This window comes from Lethenteron reissneri, chromosome 24, assembly GCF_015708825.2.
Source record: "Lethenteron reissneri isolate LAM-NWPU_2019-01 chromosome 24, ASM1570882v1, whole genome shotgun sequence".
In the NCBI taxonomy this organism is placed as follows: domain Eukaryota; kingdom Metazoa; phylum Chordata; class Hyperoartia; order Petromyzontiformes; family Petromyzontidae; genus Lethenteron; species Lethenteron reissneri.
Window position 1 is genome coordinate 17,810,784 of NC_083802.1, and position 16,268 is coordinate 17,827,051.

The window sequence follows — 16,268 nt, forward strand, 5'->3', positions numbered from 1 at the left end:
ACATGGACATCTCTGAGACCTGTGTTACCCGTGTACTTGAGTGCTATTTAAATCCGAGTTGCCATGCAAGTACTGACCCTTAGTTTTACACCACACGGCCACTTGTCAGAGTTAGTGCCACTTCACACGTGGCGATGTCCCTTTAAATGTCCTTCACACCTCAAATGATCTCGTGAAAAGCAATCGCAACGATGCACTTAAACTTACGAGTGGAAAAAATGCCGAGACTATGTATCCCCAAAAAATGAGAAACGACCGAAACTAAAATGATAAAAAATTATGTGGCATAAATTTTAGTGTACCGATATATTATTTGTTAGTACTGTGAAGCTGTGTGCAAGGCAGGCGTGTAATATTTTATGCAAGGATAAAACCGGTAAAAAAATATTTAATGCGGCGTATATAAAGAAATGACAAACTGTAATACGCACAATAATCTTATCCAATCGTCGAGTTAATTTAATGGTGCAAAGTGGTAATATATCACACAGTTGCTCAAATCAAACATTTGTATAAAACAATGTTGGTACTTTATTCAGTGCATAGACGATTCTCTGTACAAGCAGCGCACAAATTAGTTCGTGTGGTCGACAACTTGAAGCAGTGAAGGCTTCCTGTGGCATCGTGGCAATGCATGCCGGGATTAGGATCGGCTTCCTTGGCAGGCGTCACGAAATTACAGAAAATTTGCCACAACTATCGCTCTCGTTACAATTCGTCTCTGACAGCAGACTTCCACCGCGACACACCAAGCAAGGTCACCTTCCATGGCAAATGCAAGTAAACTGGTAATGCGTTGATAAAGTAATATCTTTGCGATTGCTACCAAGACAATGCATTGTATAAAACCAATGGTACAGCATTATGTACAATTCAATATAAAACATAGTCATGTATTTACATATTCTAAAAGAGAGAACATGAGTATAAATAACATACACACACAAATGCACATTTGAATATGCAGCAAATTATTGCAGCTTCAGAAAGTCAATTAATACAACCAAAAAGACTTTAATATGTCCATTTATTGGCTTTGCAGAAATGACAATTGCTTTTTTGAAACCACTTACAGGTGGACCATTTGTAAGTATGAATGGTTTTAATAACATTGCCTCAGTGAAGCTTCAGGACAACATGTCAATCAACATCTGGCTTTGGTGTGCCAATGACCACCAATGGGTGTGAAGCCACGACATGATGACCTTGATGCAACATTGTCGTGATGATTCATCGATCCGAAAAGGTCTCTTGGCCAAAGCATTGATTTCCACTTAGGCAGGAAAAATTAAATATTTCACGGGGTTTTTTTTCCGTTTGTTTGACAATGTATTTAGAAAATTGATAGGACTATGAATTCAAGAAGACAAAAATAAATACTTCACCACCCCAATAAACTACCCAGGGCAAGAAGTTGCTTGAGCCAAATATTTATTGATCCACCGAAACCTGCAGGAGACATGAATTGGTCACCGACGACCGTGTTTACCTGCGTTGAGTGAAGCCTTCTCGTTTGTCTGCGCAGACAGAACGACGCACACCTGATATCAATCACAGGCTAAATGAGCCGAGAGATGAATAAGCCAGGATCCAAAATGAATGGCCCCGGCATTTATTATTGAGCATTTGTAATTGCCAAAAGCATCAGCCAGAAAAAAAAGGCTTAAGAGCTCAGACATGAAACATCATCTTCGGATTTGAAGCTTTCGTGACTGCAAGGATTCATACTCTTAGGTTTTTTTCGGTAAAGTCATGTAGGTAAAAAATAATAAAATAAAATCCTAATAAATGAAAATAAAGCAATTAAATCAATTGATAAATCATAATAATAATACATCAATTAATTATTTTTTTCCTACGTGACTTTACAGAAAAAACCTAAGAGTATCATCTTCGAACTTCTTCTATTGTCCCACAATAAAAAAAATTAGCAAAAAAAAAGTCGTTTAAATATATTCGAATAAAGGCACAGCCGCTCGGATGTGAAATCCATCTGCCGAAACGGCAGCCCCCCCCCCCCATCCTGGTTATGATGACGTTCCTCAAGGACTACACCTTGCCAGGTGGGATCACGAGCCAGCTCACACCAGGGTCCAGCCGTGGAGAGGGAGGGGGAGGATTCGTTTTGCCCTCTAGAAGTCCTCGGGGGTCACTTCAGCTAAAAAAATAAGTTGAGTTTCGCACTTCCTCCAGGTTGAACTCGCCTGCAAAACACAAAAACACCCACCGGCTGAAGGCATTCAAAGCATTCCACCAAGTCAACACACAAGGAGACCAATAATGCGGAAAATCAGCCGCAAGTCCACAAGTCATATTCCTCGCAAATACAAAGGACTGTTGATTTGAAAACGTTTTTTTTTAACTGGTCATTATATTCTGCTGTACATAGCAATAAAGGACAAAGATAAATGGTTATAAATTGATATAATTACATGGCATACCTACATACCATGAAGAACCAACAGTGGGCATGTGCAGTTATCGAAACCATACATTATGATTGCTCCAAAGATTGCCATTTAGATGTCCCCTTTTTGTTATCCATCTCGACAACCCAGTGCATCGGATGTGACTCTGATAAACCGGTTTCTGCCCAGGCACGCTATCTGATTAGGCGGACGGTTGATCAGCGAGCCTCTCCAGCGAATGACAGCGAGTCCCCGGCATCTAATCTCACCGCATTTTTTAGTTCCTTTTTGGCCGCCCAACAAAGCGCCCCTGCAGCGGTGTGACGCGCGAGATGCACAAAATTGGCGCTTAACGATCAAAAAGGCCGCGTATTAAAGACAAGATAAGCGTCGACCTTTCTGACGGTCAAAACGGAATTCGTTGCGCCGCCGTATTCGCGAGTCCATCATTGTACGAGTCTGCATTGAGCCTTTTATTTTATTCTATGCCTTAGCGTTGTGTCGTCAAAATCGACACGATGCTGCCGAGCTTCTTGCAGCGTTTAAACAAAAATATAAACCCCGTTTAATCACGTAAAATGTTCAACGTTTTCTTTAAAACTTTATTTGGTCAGATGCCACAGCGTGCAGCGTGGGGTAAAACAAGCAAGCGAAGCGTGGAATGCAATGCAGCAGTTTATCACGTAGGCTTTAGCGACCAATATCATGCACAATACAGGTATTTTTGGGTTAGATCGCGTAAATATAAAGGTGTTAACCCCGATAGGCAATTAGTAAGGTTTGTCACGTAAACAGGACATGCCAATGCGTTACTAGTACAGCACCCCGGTGCGTTGGAGAGCAAATCCACAACATTTACAATCTCAGTAAACAATTGTGTTCCGATTCATTTGCAACTTTTCTTCTGAAATGCAACAACAACAAAAATTATATCGGGAACTTGACGTGGCAAACATCAAAGTCACAGGAAATTTTCAGCTTCAATTATCTTTTTGATTTGTGATTACAATGTGAACGTAGTCAAATGCATTGAAATGTTCATTTGCACATGCTATGCAAATGCGGACGGATGTGCAAATTGCGTACCCTTTTGAGGGATCATCGTCAGAAAATCCATCAGATGTTTGAACTCTGCAGATGCCTTTTTTCTCCGGCTCGCCCTAAAGCAGAGGAGGTGTGGGGGTCGGGAAAAGAATACGAACGTGCCTTGTGACAAACCGAATGTGAAAAAAAACACGCAACGATAAATCATCACAATCACATTCTGAAATTTACATCGCATTTGAATATCAGCATTTCAAAGAAAATTTCCTGAAAATCTGGACGTACAAGCAACGCATCGTAACACTTCCAACAAAAAATAGTACATCCGCATAAGGGATGAAAGTTATCTTTTTCCCCTCTTTTCTGGCTGCTGTTACAGATCTCAAAGTACACATCCCTTATGCGATGTTTTGAACCCAGTGTCCCAAAGAACTAGGTGAAAATGAAACACCCTATCATTATACCTCCGGTGACATGTCAAGGCACGTCAACAGAACACCGCACGGAGAAGCCTGTTAGATACAGACGGGCACGATCGCCCCAAGGTGTGGGAACAGCGGGGCGGCAGGCCTGTGGCGGGGGAGTAGGAGGGGGGGGGGGCATCGAGCAGCACCCCTGAGACTCACGGGGCAAAGACGCTGTACTTGCTGATGAGGAAAGAGGACAGATCCTCCAGGATGGGTTGACTGTGCAGCGCCACAAATTGCTCACGGCACACCTACAGCACACGCACGCACGCGAGCGAGCGAATGAAAGTCAACACAAGGTTCTGCACGTGGGGCGCTGGTGGTGGTGGTGGTTGGGGGTGCGGGGGCTGGGGGGGGGGCGGAAGGGGAACAAGTGCACCCTTCACCTGCTGGGAACCCTGCCACATCGCGATCGTACGATTTTTCCTGATTTCCATTCGATCGGGACACACCAGTGCCCTTTTGTGTATTCTCTCAGATTCCGAGAAGAATACATACATCTTGATTCCCTTACTTTGCATTCCATTCATTACCGCTAAATCTGTTCGCCGATCATGAATTTTAATGTGTTATTCCGCAGGAATATTTATACCCCCCCAGCCCCCCAATTGTTGTTTTAATGTCCATTCTGCGCCGTGCGGTTAGAGGCACCTTGAGAAATATAATACGAGCACATCTCGTTCGCCCAGACACGCACAAGTGAAATTGTTTCTGGGAACAGCGGGTTCCCCGGCGGTCTACTCGCCGGGGTGATTCGCGCAAGCCGACGAGGTGAGGCCTGCAGAAAGGGCGCTCCGTGCGCTACACTCTACCCCGCTGGGTGATCACGTGGCTGTGCTCTTACCCTGTTCATGATATCCACTGTGGCAGCGTGTGTCCAGAAGCAGTCGTGGACAGAGGCAAAAGATAAGCCCTCCCTGCAGAGGCCACGCGGATCAATAAACGCGTGCACAAGAGACACGCAACGCATGAGACGCACATCTCACGTTTTATTCATTCAGTTGCTGCTGCCTTGAAGTCATTCGTAAAATAGCGGGTTAAATAAAAATGTCAGCCGTTCATTTTTGTTCGCACCGACATCGAGAGGAGAAGAAGATCTTAAAGTTTTGGCTGGCTGGCCTTGCTGAAATATGTTGAGGTTTTACAGAGATGCTGTCCTGGAAGGTGAGATCTGTTGGTCAGAGATGTCAGAAGATGGATTGTGAAGATGGAATTACTTGGTTGCAATCGACTCATTGCACCACAGTCAGTTTCATTTCTTTAGAAATTATTTTTGTGTTTAGGTTTTTTTGTCCTTCACCGCACCTCTGATAAGCACGCTTGGCTACGCACAGTGCGAAAGAAGTTCAACATACATACATCTGACATCTCTGCGAACAAAATCTCACCCACTACGACTACTTAGCGCTCTCCTTCTGTAAGCCTCAGTATTCCCTATGCAATGGACTACATCGTAAACCACTAAGTCTGCACTCCTCCAAGGGAGGAACGACAAGTTGAACTCTCTCCTGAAGCCCTTTCGTGGCTGGGAAATCTCAACATTGGCATTTATAGCTCCTGAACATATTGCCAATACAGAAGAAAATAAATATTTCCCCTAAACGAAGGCCAGATGTCAAACGCTGTTGAGACCTTTCCTTCTTTGGAACCGCAGTCAAAGAAAGCAATAATATTTTCCACTAACTTGTTATTTTATCTCACGTTTAGTCTTTACAGTGTCAGCGCATGGACAATTAACAAACACCTTTTTAGATCCTTTATATTAAGTTCACTTGCTTGCTTGCGCACTTACGACCAGTGCAAATCTTTCGCTCGTTTTTTAACCCACTTCCCGTGACATTTTGCACACAGACTCGTTGTGCGTGACAATTTATTTTCGTGAAAATTTTTTTCCGAAATTTTCCACTTTTTAGGAAAAAAATAATTTCATATTTAATTTAAAATACCAATGTGATAAAAATGAAACTCTTACTCAAGAAAAACAGAAATGAATAATAAAATAAAACCGATGCCACGCATATAAAGGATTTATAGTGAAAAACTTTGTTTTCACGGGTTAATTTTTATTGTCGCCGACACAGCATGACATCTGGTGGTGCGGGCTATAACCATGCCAATCCACTGCTGTCTCCGCAATGCTGGTTTTGATTTGAGGCTAAATTGACCAACGGAAGGCTCAAATCAGACGCAGATTGCATGGATGTATGTTGAACTTCTATCGCACCGCACGGAGCCAACCATGCTAATCGAAGGTGCGAGAAATAGCCACCGATTTTATGGATGGCCAGGAATGGAACTCGGGTTATAGTTGAGATCAGCGTGCACTGCACGGACCTCTAAATCTCCACTCTTCATACACAGCCATCCACACGTTCACGTCTAATCCGTACTGTGTTCAACCACCAGACACTGGAGGTCACAACACCTTCTCGTTCTCCGCTTCTTCCCTCACATTGCTCAACTTTTGGAACTCCATTCCAAATTCGTATCAGATTGCTCAATTCCAGAAACCTATCAACTCTTATCCATTACAACTTCAACAATGCCGTTTGTTGCTGGTCGCTTAATGTTTTTGGCCCTTGGGCCCTTGTGCTCAGCAACCGTGATTACGAGCAAAAAAAAATCGAAGACAAAGATCCCCGTATAGCCTTAACAGTCTGTTGGGGCAAGTGCTGTTAGCGAGTAGCAGCACCTATGAAGGCCGGCACGGAACACGAGAGGGTGGGTGGCCAGCACCACTGCCCAGCCGCCTTTGTCTCCCGAGTGGCGATGTTTACACACCGCACCAAGTACTTATTTGAGGCTGAGCCAACCTAGGGGAGGCCCAGGACAGATTCAGATAATCGTCACTGGTGTTGACCGTGAGCGGGAATCGAACTTGGGTCGCCAGGTTCATAGCACAGCACGCTAACCGCTACACCATCACTTCCCACACAAACATACATACAGATGCACAAACACAGGTTGTCTGCAGGGATGATTTGTGGCACTTTCAAGAATAAGTTTGCCAGCTTCATAACATCTCCTTTGCTAAGCCGCACTTTTAAACACAATGCAGTGCACGGCACTGCCGCAATTTCATACCACTGGGCCGATGGGTCCGCAAGCTTACGTATAATGTGTTTGAACCTTTTCCTGTGACTCTTGGATGTTTCAGGAGGTTTGAGTGAGTGCTCTGGAAACACTTAAGGGAAATGCGCTCTCTCTCTCTGCTGGTATTTTAACCCACGACGCACCTGTAGCAGTAAAGGGCCGTCAGCATCATGTGTGTGGAGTCCAGCGAGTGGATGAAGTTTGGCGGGAACGCATTTTTCTGTTTCATGATGTTCGGTTTTCTGCAACAATTACGGACGATGTGTGTGCATAAATCAAACAAGCAAACAGGTTAGATCTCCCAATGCAGAAAGTAAAAAAAAAATTGTCAAGTTCATTCAAACGCCCCCACCTACATTGCCCACCACTCTGTCCACCCAGGAGTATAAATGGGTTCACCACAGTTAGCTGATGGGCCAGATCAGGTGTGGTGGGATAAAGTGTATGTACTCTCACATGTTCAAAAATGCCTCGCCAGTGTGGAAGAGTAGGCCAAATACCGTCTAGTGGAGGCACTTCTCGCCAGCAGGCGTGCGAGCAAGACATTACAGGGCTGCATCTTGGACAAAAACTATTGTTGGATAAACTTAATCATAAAACTACAATGTCAAAGGACATTTCGGGATGTACACCAACTCGATATTATTTTCCTCTCCACTTTATTGTAATGTGTGTGCAACCAATTTTAAAAATGTGCCGCTATTTTGATTATGATTAACCGTGCTTGCATACGTACTGGTTCACGTCTGAAGAATTGCATAGTCCTATCATCTGCATGTGGCCGTTCAACTGTAACAACAAAATAAATTGATAATTACAAATACAACCAAGTATGAAAAATTATACCGAAAAACACGCACAAACACAATTTGTCACATACATTAATCATAGCCGGACCTGACGATAACGCATTAAAACATTAATTGTAGGAATAAATAATATAACTCTCTCGGACCCGGCGACTCCGACAGCAAGTCTGGTAAACAAGACATACATATTGACTCTCAACGAGCACTCCCGTGCTTCAGTAAAGGACATGATGATAATCACGGAAACAAAACATTTGCCTTCCAGATCTCTGATTAAAAGATTACCGGTCATACACTGTGTGCACTCGGGGTCATCAGGACCACATGTACAAGTTTGCCGACACCACAGTGCACTTGCTGCAGACTTATACTAATCCACAAAGCGGAGGTATTGTCCAAATAATGAGGTTTCTATTCATTGTATCTCATCACCATCTGCCGCACACTTTCCTCTGGCAAGCTCAGCCCTCTCAATGGATGCGGGCTTTGGTGGGTGCTCAGTCTGCAATATGCAGGCAACGTTTTTGACAGGGAACAACTCCATAAATCTGTGTTAGTGTTCCCGAGTGGTAGCAGATACATTTTATAGAAAATAGCGCTTTGAAATGTCGCCATTAAACTGTTTCGAACACATTTAATTAAATCCGGCTGATTGGCACCATAGCGGATTGCTTGGCTCCAAAACTGGGTTTAATCATAGTTGGAAGATGACTTGTCCCATGATCCTTCTGGGGTTGATAAAATTAGCACCAATTTGTGCCAAGTAAACAGTGGCTCTGCTCTGGAGGATGCAAGCCTCGCCAACAAAGATGAGCGCTCGATTGCGCAAGGGAGGCGTCTGTTTTAATCTTGGAGAGAAAAAAAATCAACAAGAAGCACATCATTATAAAAAAACAAAAGTAATCTAATATTGTTCACTCTCCTCAAAATGTAATTGCTGCGTCCAGCTTAGAGGTCAGTCTTCAATTGAATAATATTCTAATAACTTCCACTTCAATACAAACGAATTAAAATCAACAATTAATACAAAACTATTTCAGTAGCACGGGACTGCTTTCAATCTGGTTAGGGCTATGACATATTAATTTGATTGTGGAGCATATCACGCCACATTGATTATTTGTGAAATGACACAAACAATTTGAGAGAGTTCTGCTATGTAAACAGAATGGAGATGGCACCAGCAGACAATTCCACGAAGACCAAAATTTGAACGGTAAAAGCATCCACCACACGAGGGCCCAAATAACCAATTAGCATCGCAATCTTGCATTCCCGTATAAATCTACGGAATTGGAAAACAAAAAAGAGTCATTACCCAACAGGTTTACTACCAAGCGATTGAAGGCGAGGTTGTACTAACGGACCATCAGGACAGTATAAGAAGATAAAGACTGTCGTTCTAAATATTGCAACCAATATCTGAACCGGTCCTGGGCCTCCCCTGGGTCGACTCAGCCTCAAATGAGTACCTGGTGCGGTGTGCAAACATTGCCGCTCGGGAGACAAAGGCGGCCGGGCATGGTGTTGGCCACCCACCCCCTTGTGTGCCGTGCCGGCCTTCATAGGTGCTCGCTAACAGCACTTGCCACAACAGTCTGTTAAGGCTATACTGGGGATCTCTGTCTTTGGGGAGAGAAAAAACCCGCTGCGTTCATTCAACACAGGTTCGGCTGCGCACGCTCGCTCTCCTCTCATAGCCCTGCCTTTGCGTTTAAGCCCGTCGCTAACGGTTGCATCATAGTCCAGAATGTTTGATGGGTTTTATGAAATCAGCTCCTTGACGTCAATGGTGCAAACCGCCCGGCCACAGGGCGAAGGTACACGAAACACCACATCCAAGGTGAGGGGGGAAGGGGGACAAGGGTGGGTGGGGAGGGAAATCGTAAAGGCCAGAGTAGCTGGGGGGAACACAAAGCAAACAGGAGCAGGTAATGGAATGTTGCTCAGGCATAGAGATCTCGGAGGTCGAAGGGAGAATATATGAAAAGGGAAACAAAGAGAGGGGGGGCAAGGGGGGGGGGGATACTGAAGATGAAAATCTCATATTGTAAAGTGGTATGTCTGCCAGAGAGGCTGCACGGCAGCCAGATTGCAGAGTTGTTCCAATGACTTTGTCACACTCATCTCCCTGCCACAGTCCTCCGCTTGTTTGTTAATCGCCACAGCGGCTAAACAGTAAGTACAGACAGGGACCCTGTGCAAACAGAATTGATTAATAATGCTAACGACAGCCCAGCGCACGCTACCCCGCACTCTCTAGGTTTAGGTTTAATTTTGGCACAGGTAATGCCAAGAGGATAAGATTTTTTTTTAAGGCAAAAAAATTTCATTTTAATTTTTCATATCTGCTTTGGCAAGGCGGGACAAAACAACAGGGAGCTCAACGTTATTAATGCCTCGGGTGTTTGAACCATTCAGCTAAAAACAAATGGATTATTTCAAAAATGACTTATTTGAGAAAGGCATTGTCCTACGCTTTTGCATAATTGCACATTACATTATCACGCTTTAATGCTTTTATGTGGATAATCGGACTGAACCGGCAGTGTGCAAATGTGAGAATTATAAGAGATAGAAGCTTAACTTTCATCCGCGGCAGCTAGCTCATAGCTTTTACAAAGACATCATGTCCACGTATTAGTCTTATTCATCCATTTGAAGGTCTGTCGGAATGTATAAATAAGTGGGACACGTGTATAAATTATCGTAACCGAATGTTTATTAAAAACAGTTAAACTCGAAAGTAATCTCCTGCCCAAAATGAGCATTAGAGGAGGTGCTCGTCACCAGTTTACAGCCCTCCATTAGTGGTGGAAATTCCACATTCCTATGGCGGAGGCAAATTTAGGCATCAGACAACCATTGTTGACTTGCGTGGGATTTGGTCCTAGTTTATCGACCTTGGAAGGGTTTATGGGTTGAGCCAACACCCCAACCGGGAGTTGAACTCGCAACCTTCCAATCGCATGTGCCAGCACACTGCTGCAACTGAATGTATTCTGGGTGACCGACTGAAGACTTCACAACAACTTGGTACAAGTATCCATTTAGAGCGTTCAAAAAGAACACTCTCAAAATAGAGATAATAGCACCCACTGAGAAACAATCACACTGCCTGCGCGTACTAAATAGGACAACATCCTGCTTCATGTGCTGCCTTCAACAGGCCACCTGATACCAAATATGAATTGCATTTTGTTGACATTGTATGTATGTATGTGGAACTTATTTCGTATCGTACGTAGCCAAACGTGCTAATCGGAGGGCAGCAGTTGACAATTTGAGCATGAGTTAATGATGACGTCACCCTGCTGCTGCTCTATATAAGAACGGGAGACACAGCAGAGCCTCACCATTCTGGCGAATTTCCCGATGATGCTGGATGCAATTACCAGCGAAACGTCGTACTTAAATTGTAAATGTTGTGGTTTCACACTTCAACACACCGGTGGGCTAAAGCAGTGAACTATTTGTCTTTTGTCAACGTGACACTTTTTTACTGATTGGCCATGTCGGGTGGTGGAGGGTTACGACACATTTATAAATAACGCGATCTAAACCCAAAAACGTTGATTATGAATTTGAGCATGTTTAGTAAAATCCTTTTCGCGTCGCAACGTCACAATCTTGATTTAATTAACAATTCAAATATGCATATATTGTACTCGTATAAAGAAAAAAAACCCATAAAAACCGACTTGGAATGCCGTATTGCTAAATGAATAGTCAATAAAAAGAGCCATAAATAAACCAAAATACTCCAGGCACGTGACCCCTGAAAATTAATTTCTTCTGCTGGGCTGGTCCCAAGGAAGCCAGCAAGGACAGAGGGCAAACCCTTGTAGGCCATCATGTTTATTACATCCTGCCCAAACAGCACGCGTGCCACGGGGACACGCACGGAGACACGCACGGAGACACGCACGGAGACACGCACGGAGACACGCACGGAGACACGCACGCAGCGGCGAGCTATCCGAGAGGTCACGCGGCTCCACAAACAGCGGCACAGCGGCGCCCATCGATCTCACAGAGGGCCCATTTTGAAAACAGCGATGACTCTACGCAACGCGGTGATTACAGGCGGCCTCTTACCCATGGTGTGCAACGTCGTATGCACGTTTTACTGCGGATTTAAACGTGGAGAAGGCGTCAAGTAAAAAAACTTGTTTGCGTAAACATAGCAACCAACTTCCACCAACCGTGATGCGATTTGTCCTTTGGGGAAGCAAACTCGGCCTCGCCAAAGGAACGTGGAATTTCCACCACTGGCTCAGGGCTGTAAACAGGAGTCGAGCACTGGCTCAATGCTCATTTGAACAGGACATCGCTTTCACTTGACGGGATTAACTCGGCACGTGACAATCCACACACGCCCTAGCGATGCGATGAATTGGCATGACTCAGGAGTCGCGATTCAATTCGAAAATAAATTCCCGTCTCCTTTTTTGCCATCCCATTTGCATTGTTTCTCGCTTTGATCCGTCTCGCTTGTGTATGACTGTCCGCCACCTAAACTTACCGATAGAATATCGCTTCATGACAATTTGCGTAAACGATACGTAATAATCGATCCTCACAAGTGAGGATCACTGAGCATAACAATTGAAGCAATGCCAAATTATAAGAATTCTACAGTACTTCGATGGGGGTGGCGGGGGGTTTGTTCTAAGTAAAAGTTTGTCTGCCGAGTTGTTTGGCAGGTCTATTTATCCATAACTCGCAGCACATTCTTGATATGTTATGTAATACAGCGTTGTGTGTGTGCGTTTAGCCTTCACTTCATCCAAATCACATTTTTTGATGTCAAGGACAAAGCGATTCTCTCAATTTGTGTGACCCTCCGCGCACCACAACAAATACCCACCGCACATTAGGGAACAAACCAGAAGGGGATACCACTGAACTACTACTCGCAGTGTCCATGCAGTTAGTATCAATTAACAACTGGGACTTAACGACGCATCGATGTATTGATTAATATTGATTCATATGCTAAGGACACGTGCATCAAATAGCATGTGTAAGAAGAATAAATCTATACGTGCATGGAGGGGAGGCAGGGGTAGTGGTGACAAAGATATTAGCGCACTACATTTAAAACAAGCCACATGAGTTTGATTCCTAACTACAGCTAACATTGGTCTCGAGTGATATCTCAACCGCTCCTGGGTGCCCCCCCCCACCCCCCCAACTTTACCAACCACTGGCCAGCATGGTGAAGTATGGTCAAACACACCCTCATGAACGGCACAGCGTGGCGGGAGGCATTCACCCAGTAGCTCACGAGACAATGGGGTTCAAGTGGACAATGCAGCCGCTAAGAGATTGCAATACCCACCGCAATGTTTGACAAGCGAATTGATTCTTCATTTTAATCGTGATGATGAATCGAATAGCCGGTGGCGGGGGGGGGGGCAGGCCGGGGGGTGGGGGCGGGTGTTGGAGGATGGGGGGAGGTGGTGGAGGGCGGGGGGGGAGAATTGGTACATCGCTAATGAACGGCTAACTATTAGATCGCACTCCTCCAAGCATGAACATGAGGCTGAGGGGTTGTGCACCGTATTTGCCGATTAAAAACCGTTAGAGCTTGAAAAAATTTGGTAGCGAGCGCAACTGGCAATTTATTTAACGAAGGACTTTTTGCACAGACGTGGAAAAAACGGACCTCTTGTTGTTGCCCCCTCCCCCGCACCTCCGAATTAGCACGGTTGGCTAGGTACGGTACGAAAGAAGCTCGACATACATACGTACAGACCGAGAGCATCGCACTCACTGCTCCTGAGAGATGCGCCGGGTCCACATTTGTGGAGCGACTGTCGACGGGGTCGCGTTTGAACGCTGCGTAAATCTGGAGCGCATTGTACCCCAAGAGCTACATCAGAGTACTGAACCTTTGCGATTCATGCGCGTGAAACACACAGCTGAAAGGTTCTGTGTTTTATTTTTATTCCTTATGCTTATTGCTAAGTTGGTTTGATGAAAAAGGCAGTTGTTTTTTTTCATTTGGACATTTACGATCTTGTTCATTTTCCAGAACTGTGGCACTTTGTGCAGTACAGGAATAATTTGCGCTCAGGGTCTCCGTGGAAAAGTAAAATTCTGTCTTGATGGGATCTTCACTTAAATAAACTCGGTGTGTGTGTGGCGGATACATATGGATTTATCTCAATTGGGTATATGGACATCAGACACAGGATCTCAGACTGAGACTAGTGCCAATTCACCACGTTAACAATAACATTTATAATTGTCTCTTATAACTTGTCTTGCCGAGCAAGGTGACAGCCACTTCATCGGCAGCGTGGAGTGAGCGGCCCTACGTCCACCGTTCCGAGTCCAGTCAGGGAACACTCATCGACGATGTGACACCGTGACACGGTCTGCCTGTCGCTGAGCACATCCACAGAGTCGGTTCGTGGTCACGTTGGTCTTAGGTGTTGAGTAGGGCCTGTGACCGGCGTGGCAGGTCAAAGCCAGGCCGACAACAGGTGGGATCGGCAATGCAGACGCAGTTCTTTACGTATGTATGCTGAACTTCTTTCGCACCGTACGTGCTAATCGGAGGTGCGGGGGAAGGACAACAAACAACGTACTGAGTGGACCGTTGCGGACGGCACCTTCATCTGTGAAAAAGAGCTTCAAAGATAATCGGATTCTTCCAATCAATTTATATATTCTGATTCTGACCTTGATAGCACCGATGAGTCGCAGCGTGGCACGACGGTCCACACGGGGCAACGGTGGCGTGAGATCTCTGGTATAGCAGGACACCCTTCAACCGTGTTATTTTGAACAAACTATTTGTTCGAATTTCAGTGTTATTTTTTTTTTCAAAGGACTTGTACCTTTCAAGTGAATGCTTAGTAATTTACATAGTGTCCATAATGATCCAATTATTTACAATTATCCATTTCTGGAAATGTTGTGCAGATGGGCACGCATAACTAGCAATCAGTGCCTTTCACACGCACGCACACAAAAAGAGCCCCTAATAGGACAATGTCTTCTTTTATCGTCCGTAAGCCAGGGATTTTTGTGCGTCACCAGGAATGGGATTAGCTGCGCTAATGTCCCCGGTGCGTGTGATGAGAGTGTGCAGAGTTCGCTGCGAGGTGGAGAAGGAGTGCCAGACATTAGCGCACAGGAGCAAGACCACACGGGCACAAACACCGCCCTGCTCTTTAAGGTCTCTGAAATTAGAATGCACAACGTCTTCAGGTTCAGTGGCCAGAAGAGAGATTTGTCGCTGTGCAGTGGATTGAACAAAAAAGTGGAGAGATGTGAAACAAAAAGACAAACATCCCCCATATAGCCTTAACAGGCTGTTGGGGCAAGTGCTGTTAGCTAGAAGCATCTATGAAGGCCGGGACGGCACACGAGGAGGTGGGTGGCCAGCACCACACCCGGGTGCCATTGTCTTACTTGTGGCGATGTTTACACACTGCACCAGGTACTCATTTGAGGCTGAGTCGACCTCCCCACGTGGAACACACACACACAGACGTAACAAACTATAGACGGCATGGTGTGGTACAATCACAGTGTGAGGCAGCCACAACAGTCGAAAAGTATCATCATGGGACTGCATGAAGCTATTAATAATGATAATAATTTGAACTTGTAATGCGCTCACTCTGGAAAACAAAGAAGGATTCAAGAGCTACAAGAAAGGCAGCCAGGTGGTGAGCCGGCACTAATTCTCCCCCGAGCTCTGCAGTTCTCCATATATTAAGGTGTTAACGGCCAATTCATGATTGTTTACATGTGGGAGGAAACCAGAGCATCCGCAGAAAACCCACGCGTGCTAGGGGGCAACACTCTATCCCATAAAGATGGAACAGGAGGAATTCACAGTTGCTGTGCGTGCTCCTTTCTCCTGGCAAGCCAGAGTATGGCACCTGGACGCACACAAGATGGGAGTTTCACACATCTGTGTGAGTCACCAACCCTCGCAACCAGAGTGACGGCTTACACACATGCATAGCCGCCACCACCACGTGACTAAGCCATTAGACCACCATTGGTTACATGGTATTCTCTTTCTAAACCAGAGGTGCTTAATTTATTCAAATAATTGAGTATGCAGAAGATAAAAAAGCTGTTCCTGTGTAGGTAGGCGATCTAACATTCAAAGCAATTTATTTTCTTACTGCTCAAAAATATATTTTAAGGCAGGGTGGGTTGTGTTTTTTTCTTCACAAGATGTTGGAAGAGTGTTTTATTAAGAGCAGACAGCATAATAGATGGCGGAGTTCATTTTCTCAAGGCAGAAAATTCCATAAACTACGTGGAATTTATATTCTTACATGCGGCTCTCTGTGGCCCGCAAGTCATCTTTTCAAGTGCAGACCGTCCTTTTCGTTCCATCTCTTCCAAAAAGATGAAATAAAAAATAAAACCCATGGAAGTATTGCATATGCAAATTAAATTTCAGAATCGCT

At 44.8% G+C, this 16,268-nt stretch overlaps 1 protein-coding gene across 1 annotated transcript in view; it reads right to left on the reverse strand.

Annotated features, from left to right (window-relative positions):
* Positions 1-449: 449 nt before the first annotated feature.
* The window catches only part of POLRMT (RNA polymerase mitochondrial), a 69,091-nt gene continuing 53,272 nt past the window's right edge, over positions 450-16,268 (reverse strand). Inside the window, exons 20-25 of the mRNA XM_061558532.1 lie at positions 7,749-7,801; positions 7,156-7,254; positions 4,764-4,836; positions 4,079-4,170; positions 3,495-3,568; positions 450-2,204 (exon numbers count right to left, since the gene is read on the reverse strand). Of these exons, the coding sequence (XP_061414516.1) occupies positions 2,155-2,204; positions 3,495-3,568; positions 4,079-4,170; positions 4,764-4,836; positions 7,156-7,254; positions 7,749-7,801 (441 nt within the window). The 3' untranslated portion in view covers positions 450-2,154. The remainder of the gene's footprint in view (positions 2,205-3,494; positions 3,569-4,078; positions 4,171-4,763; positions 4,837-7,155; positions 7,255-7,748; positions 7,802-16,268) is intronic.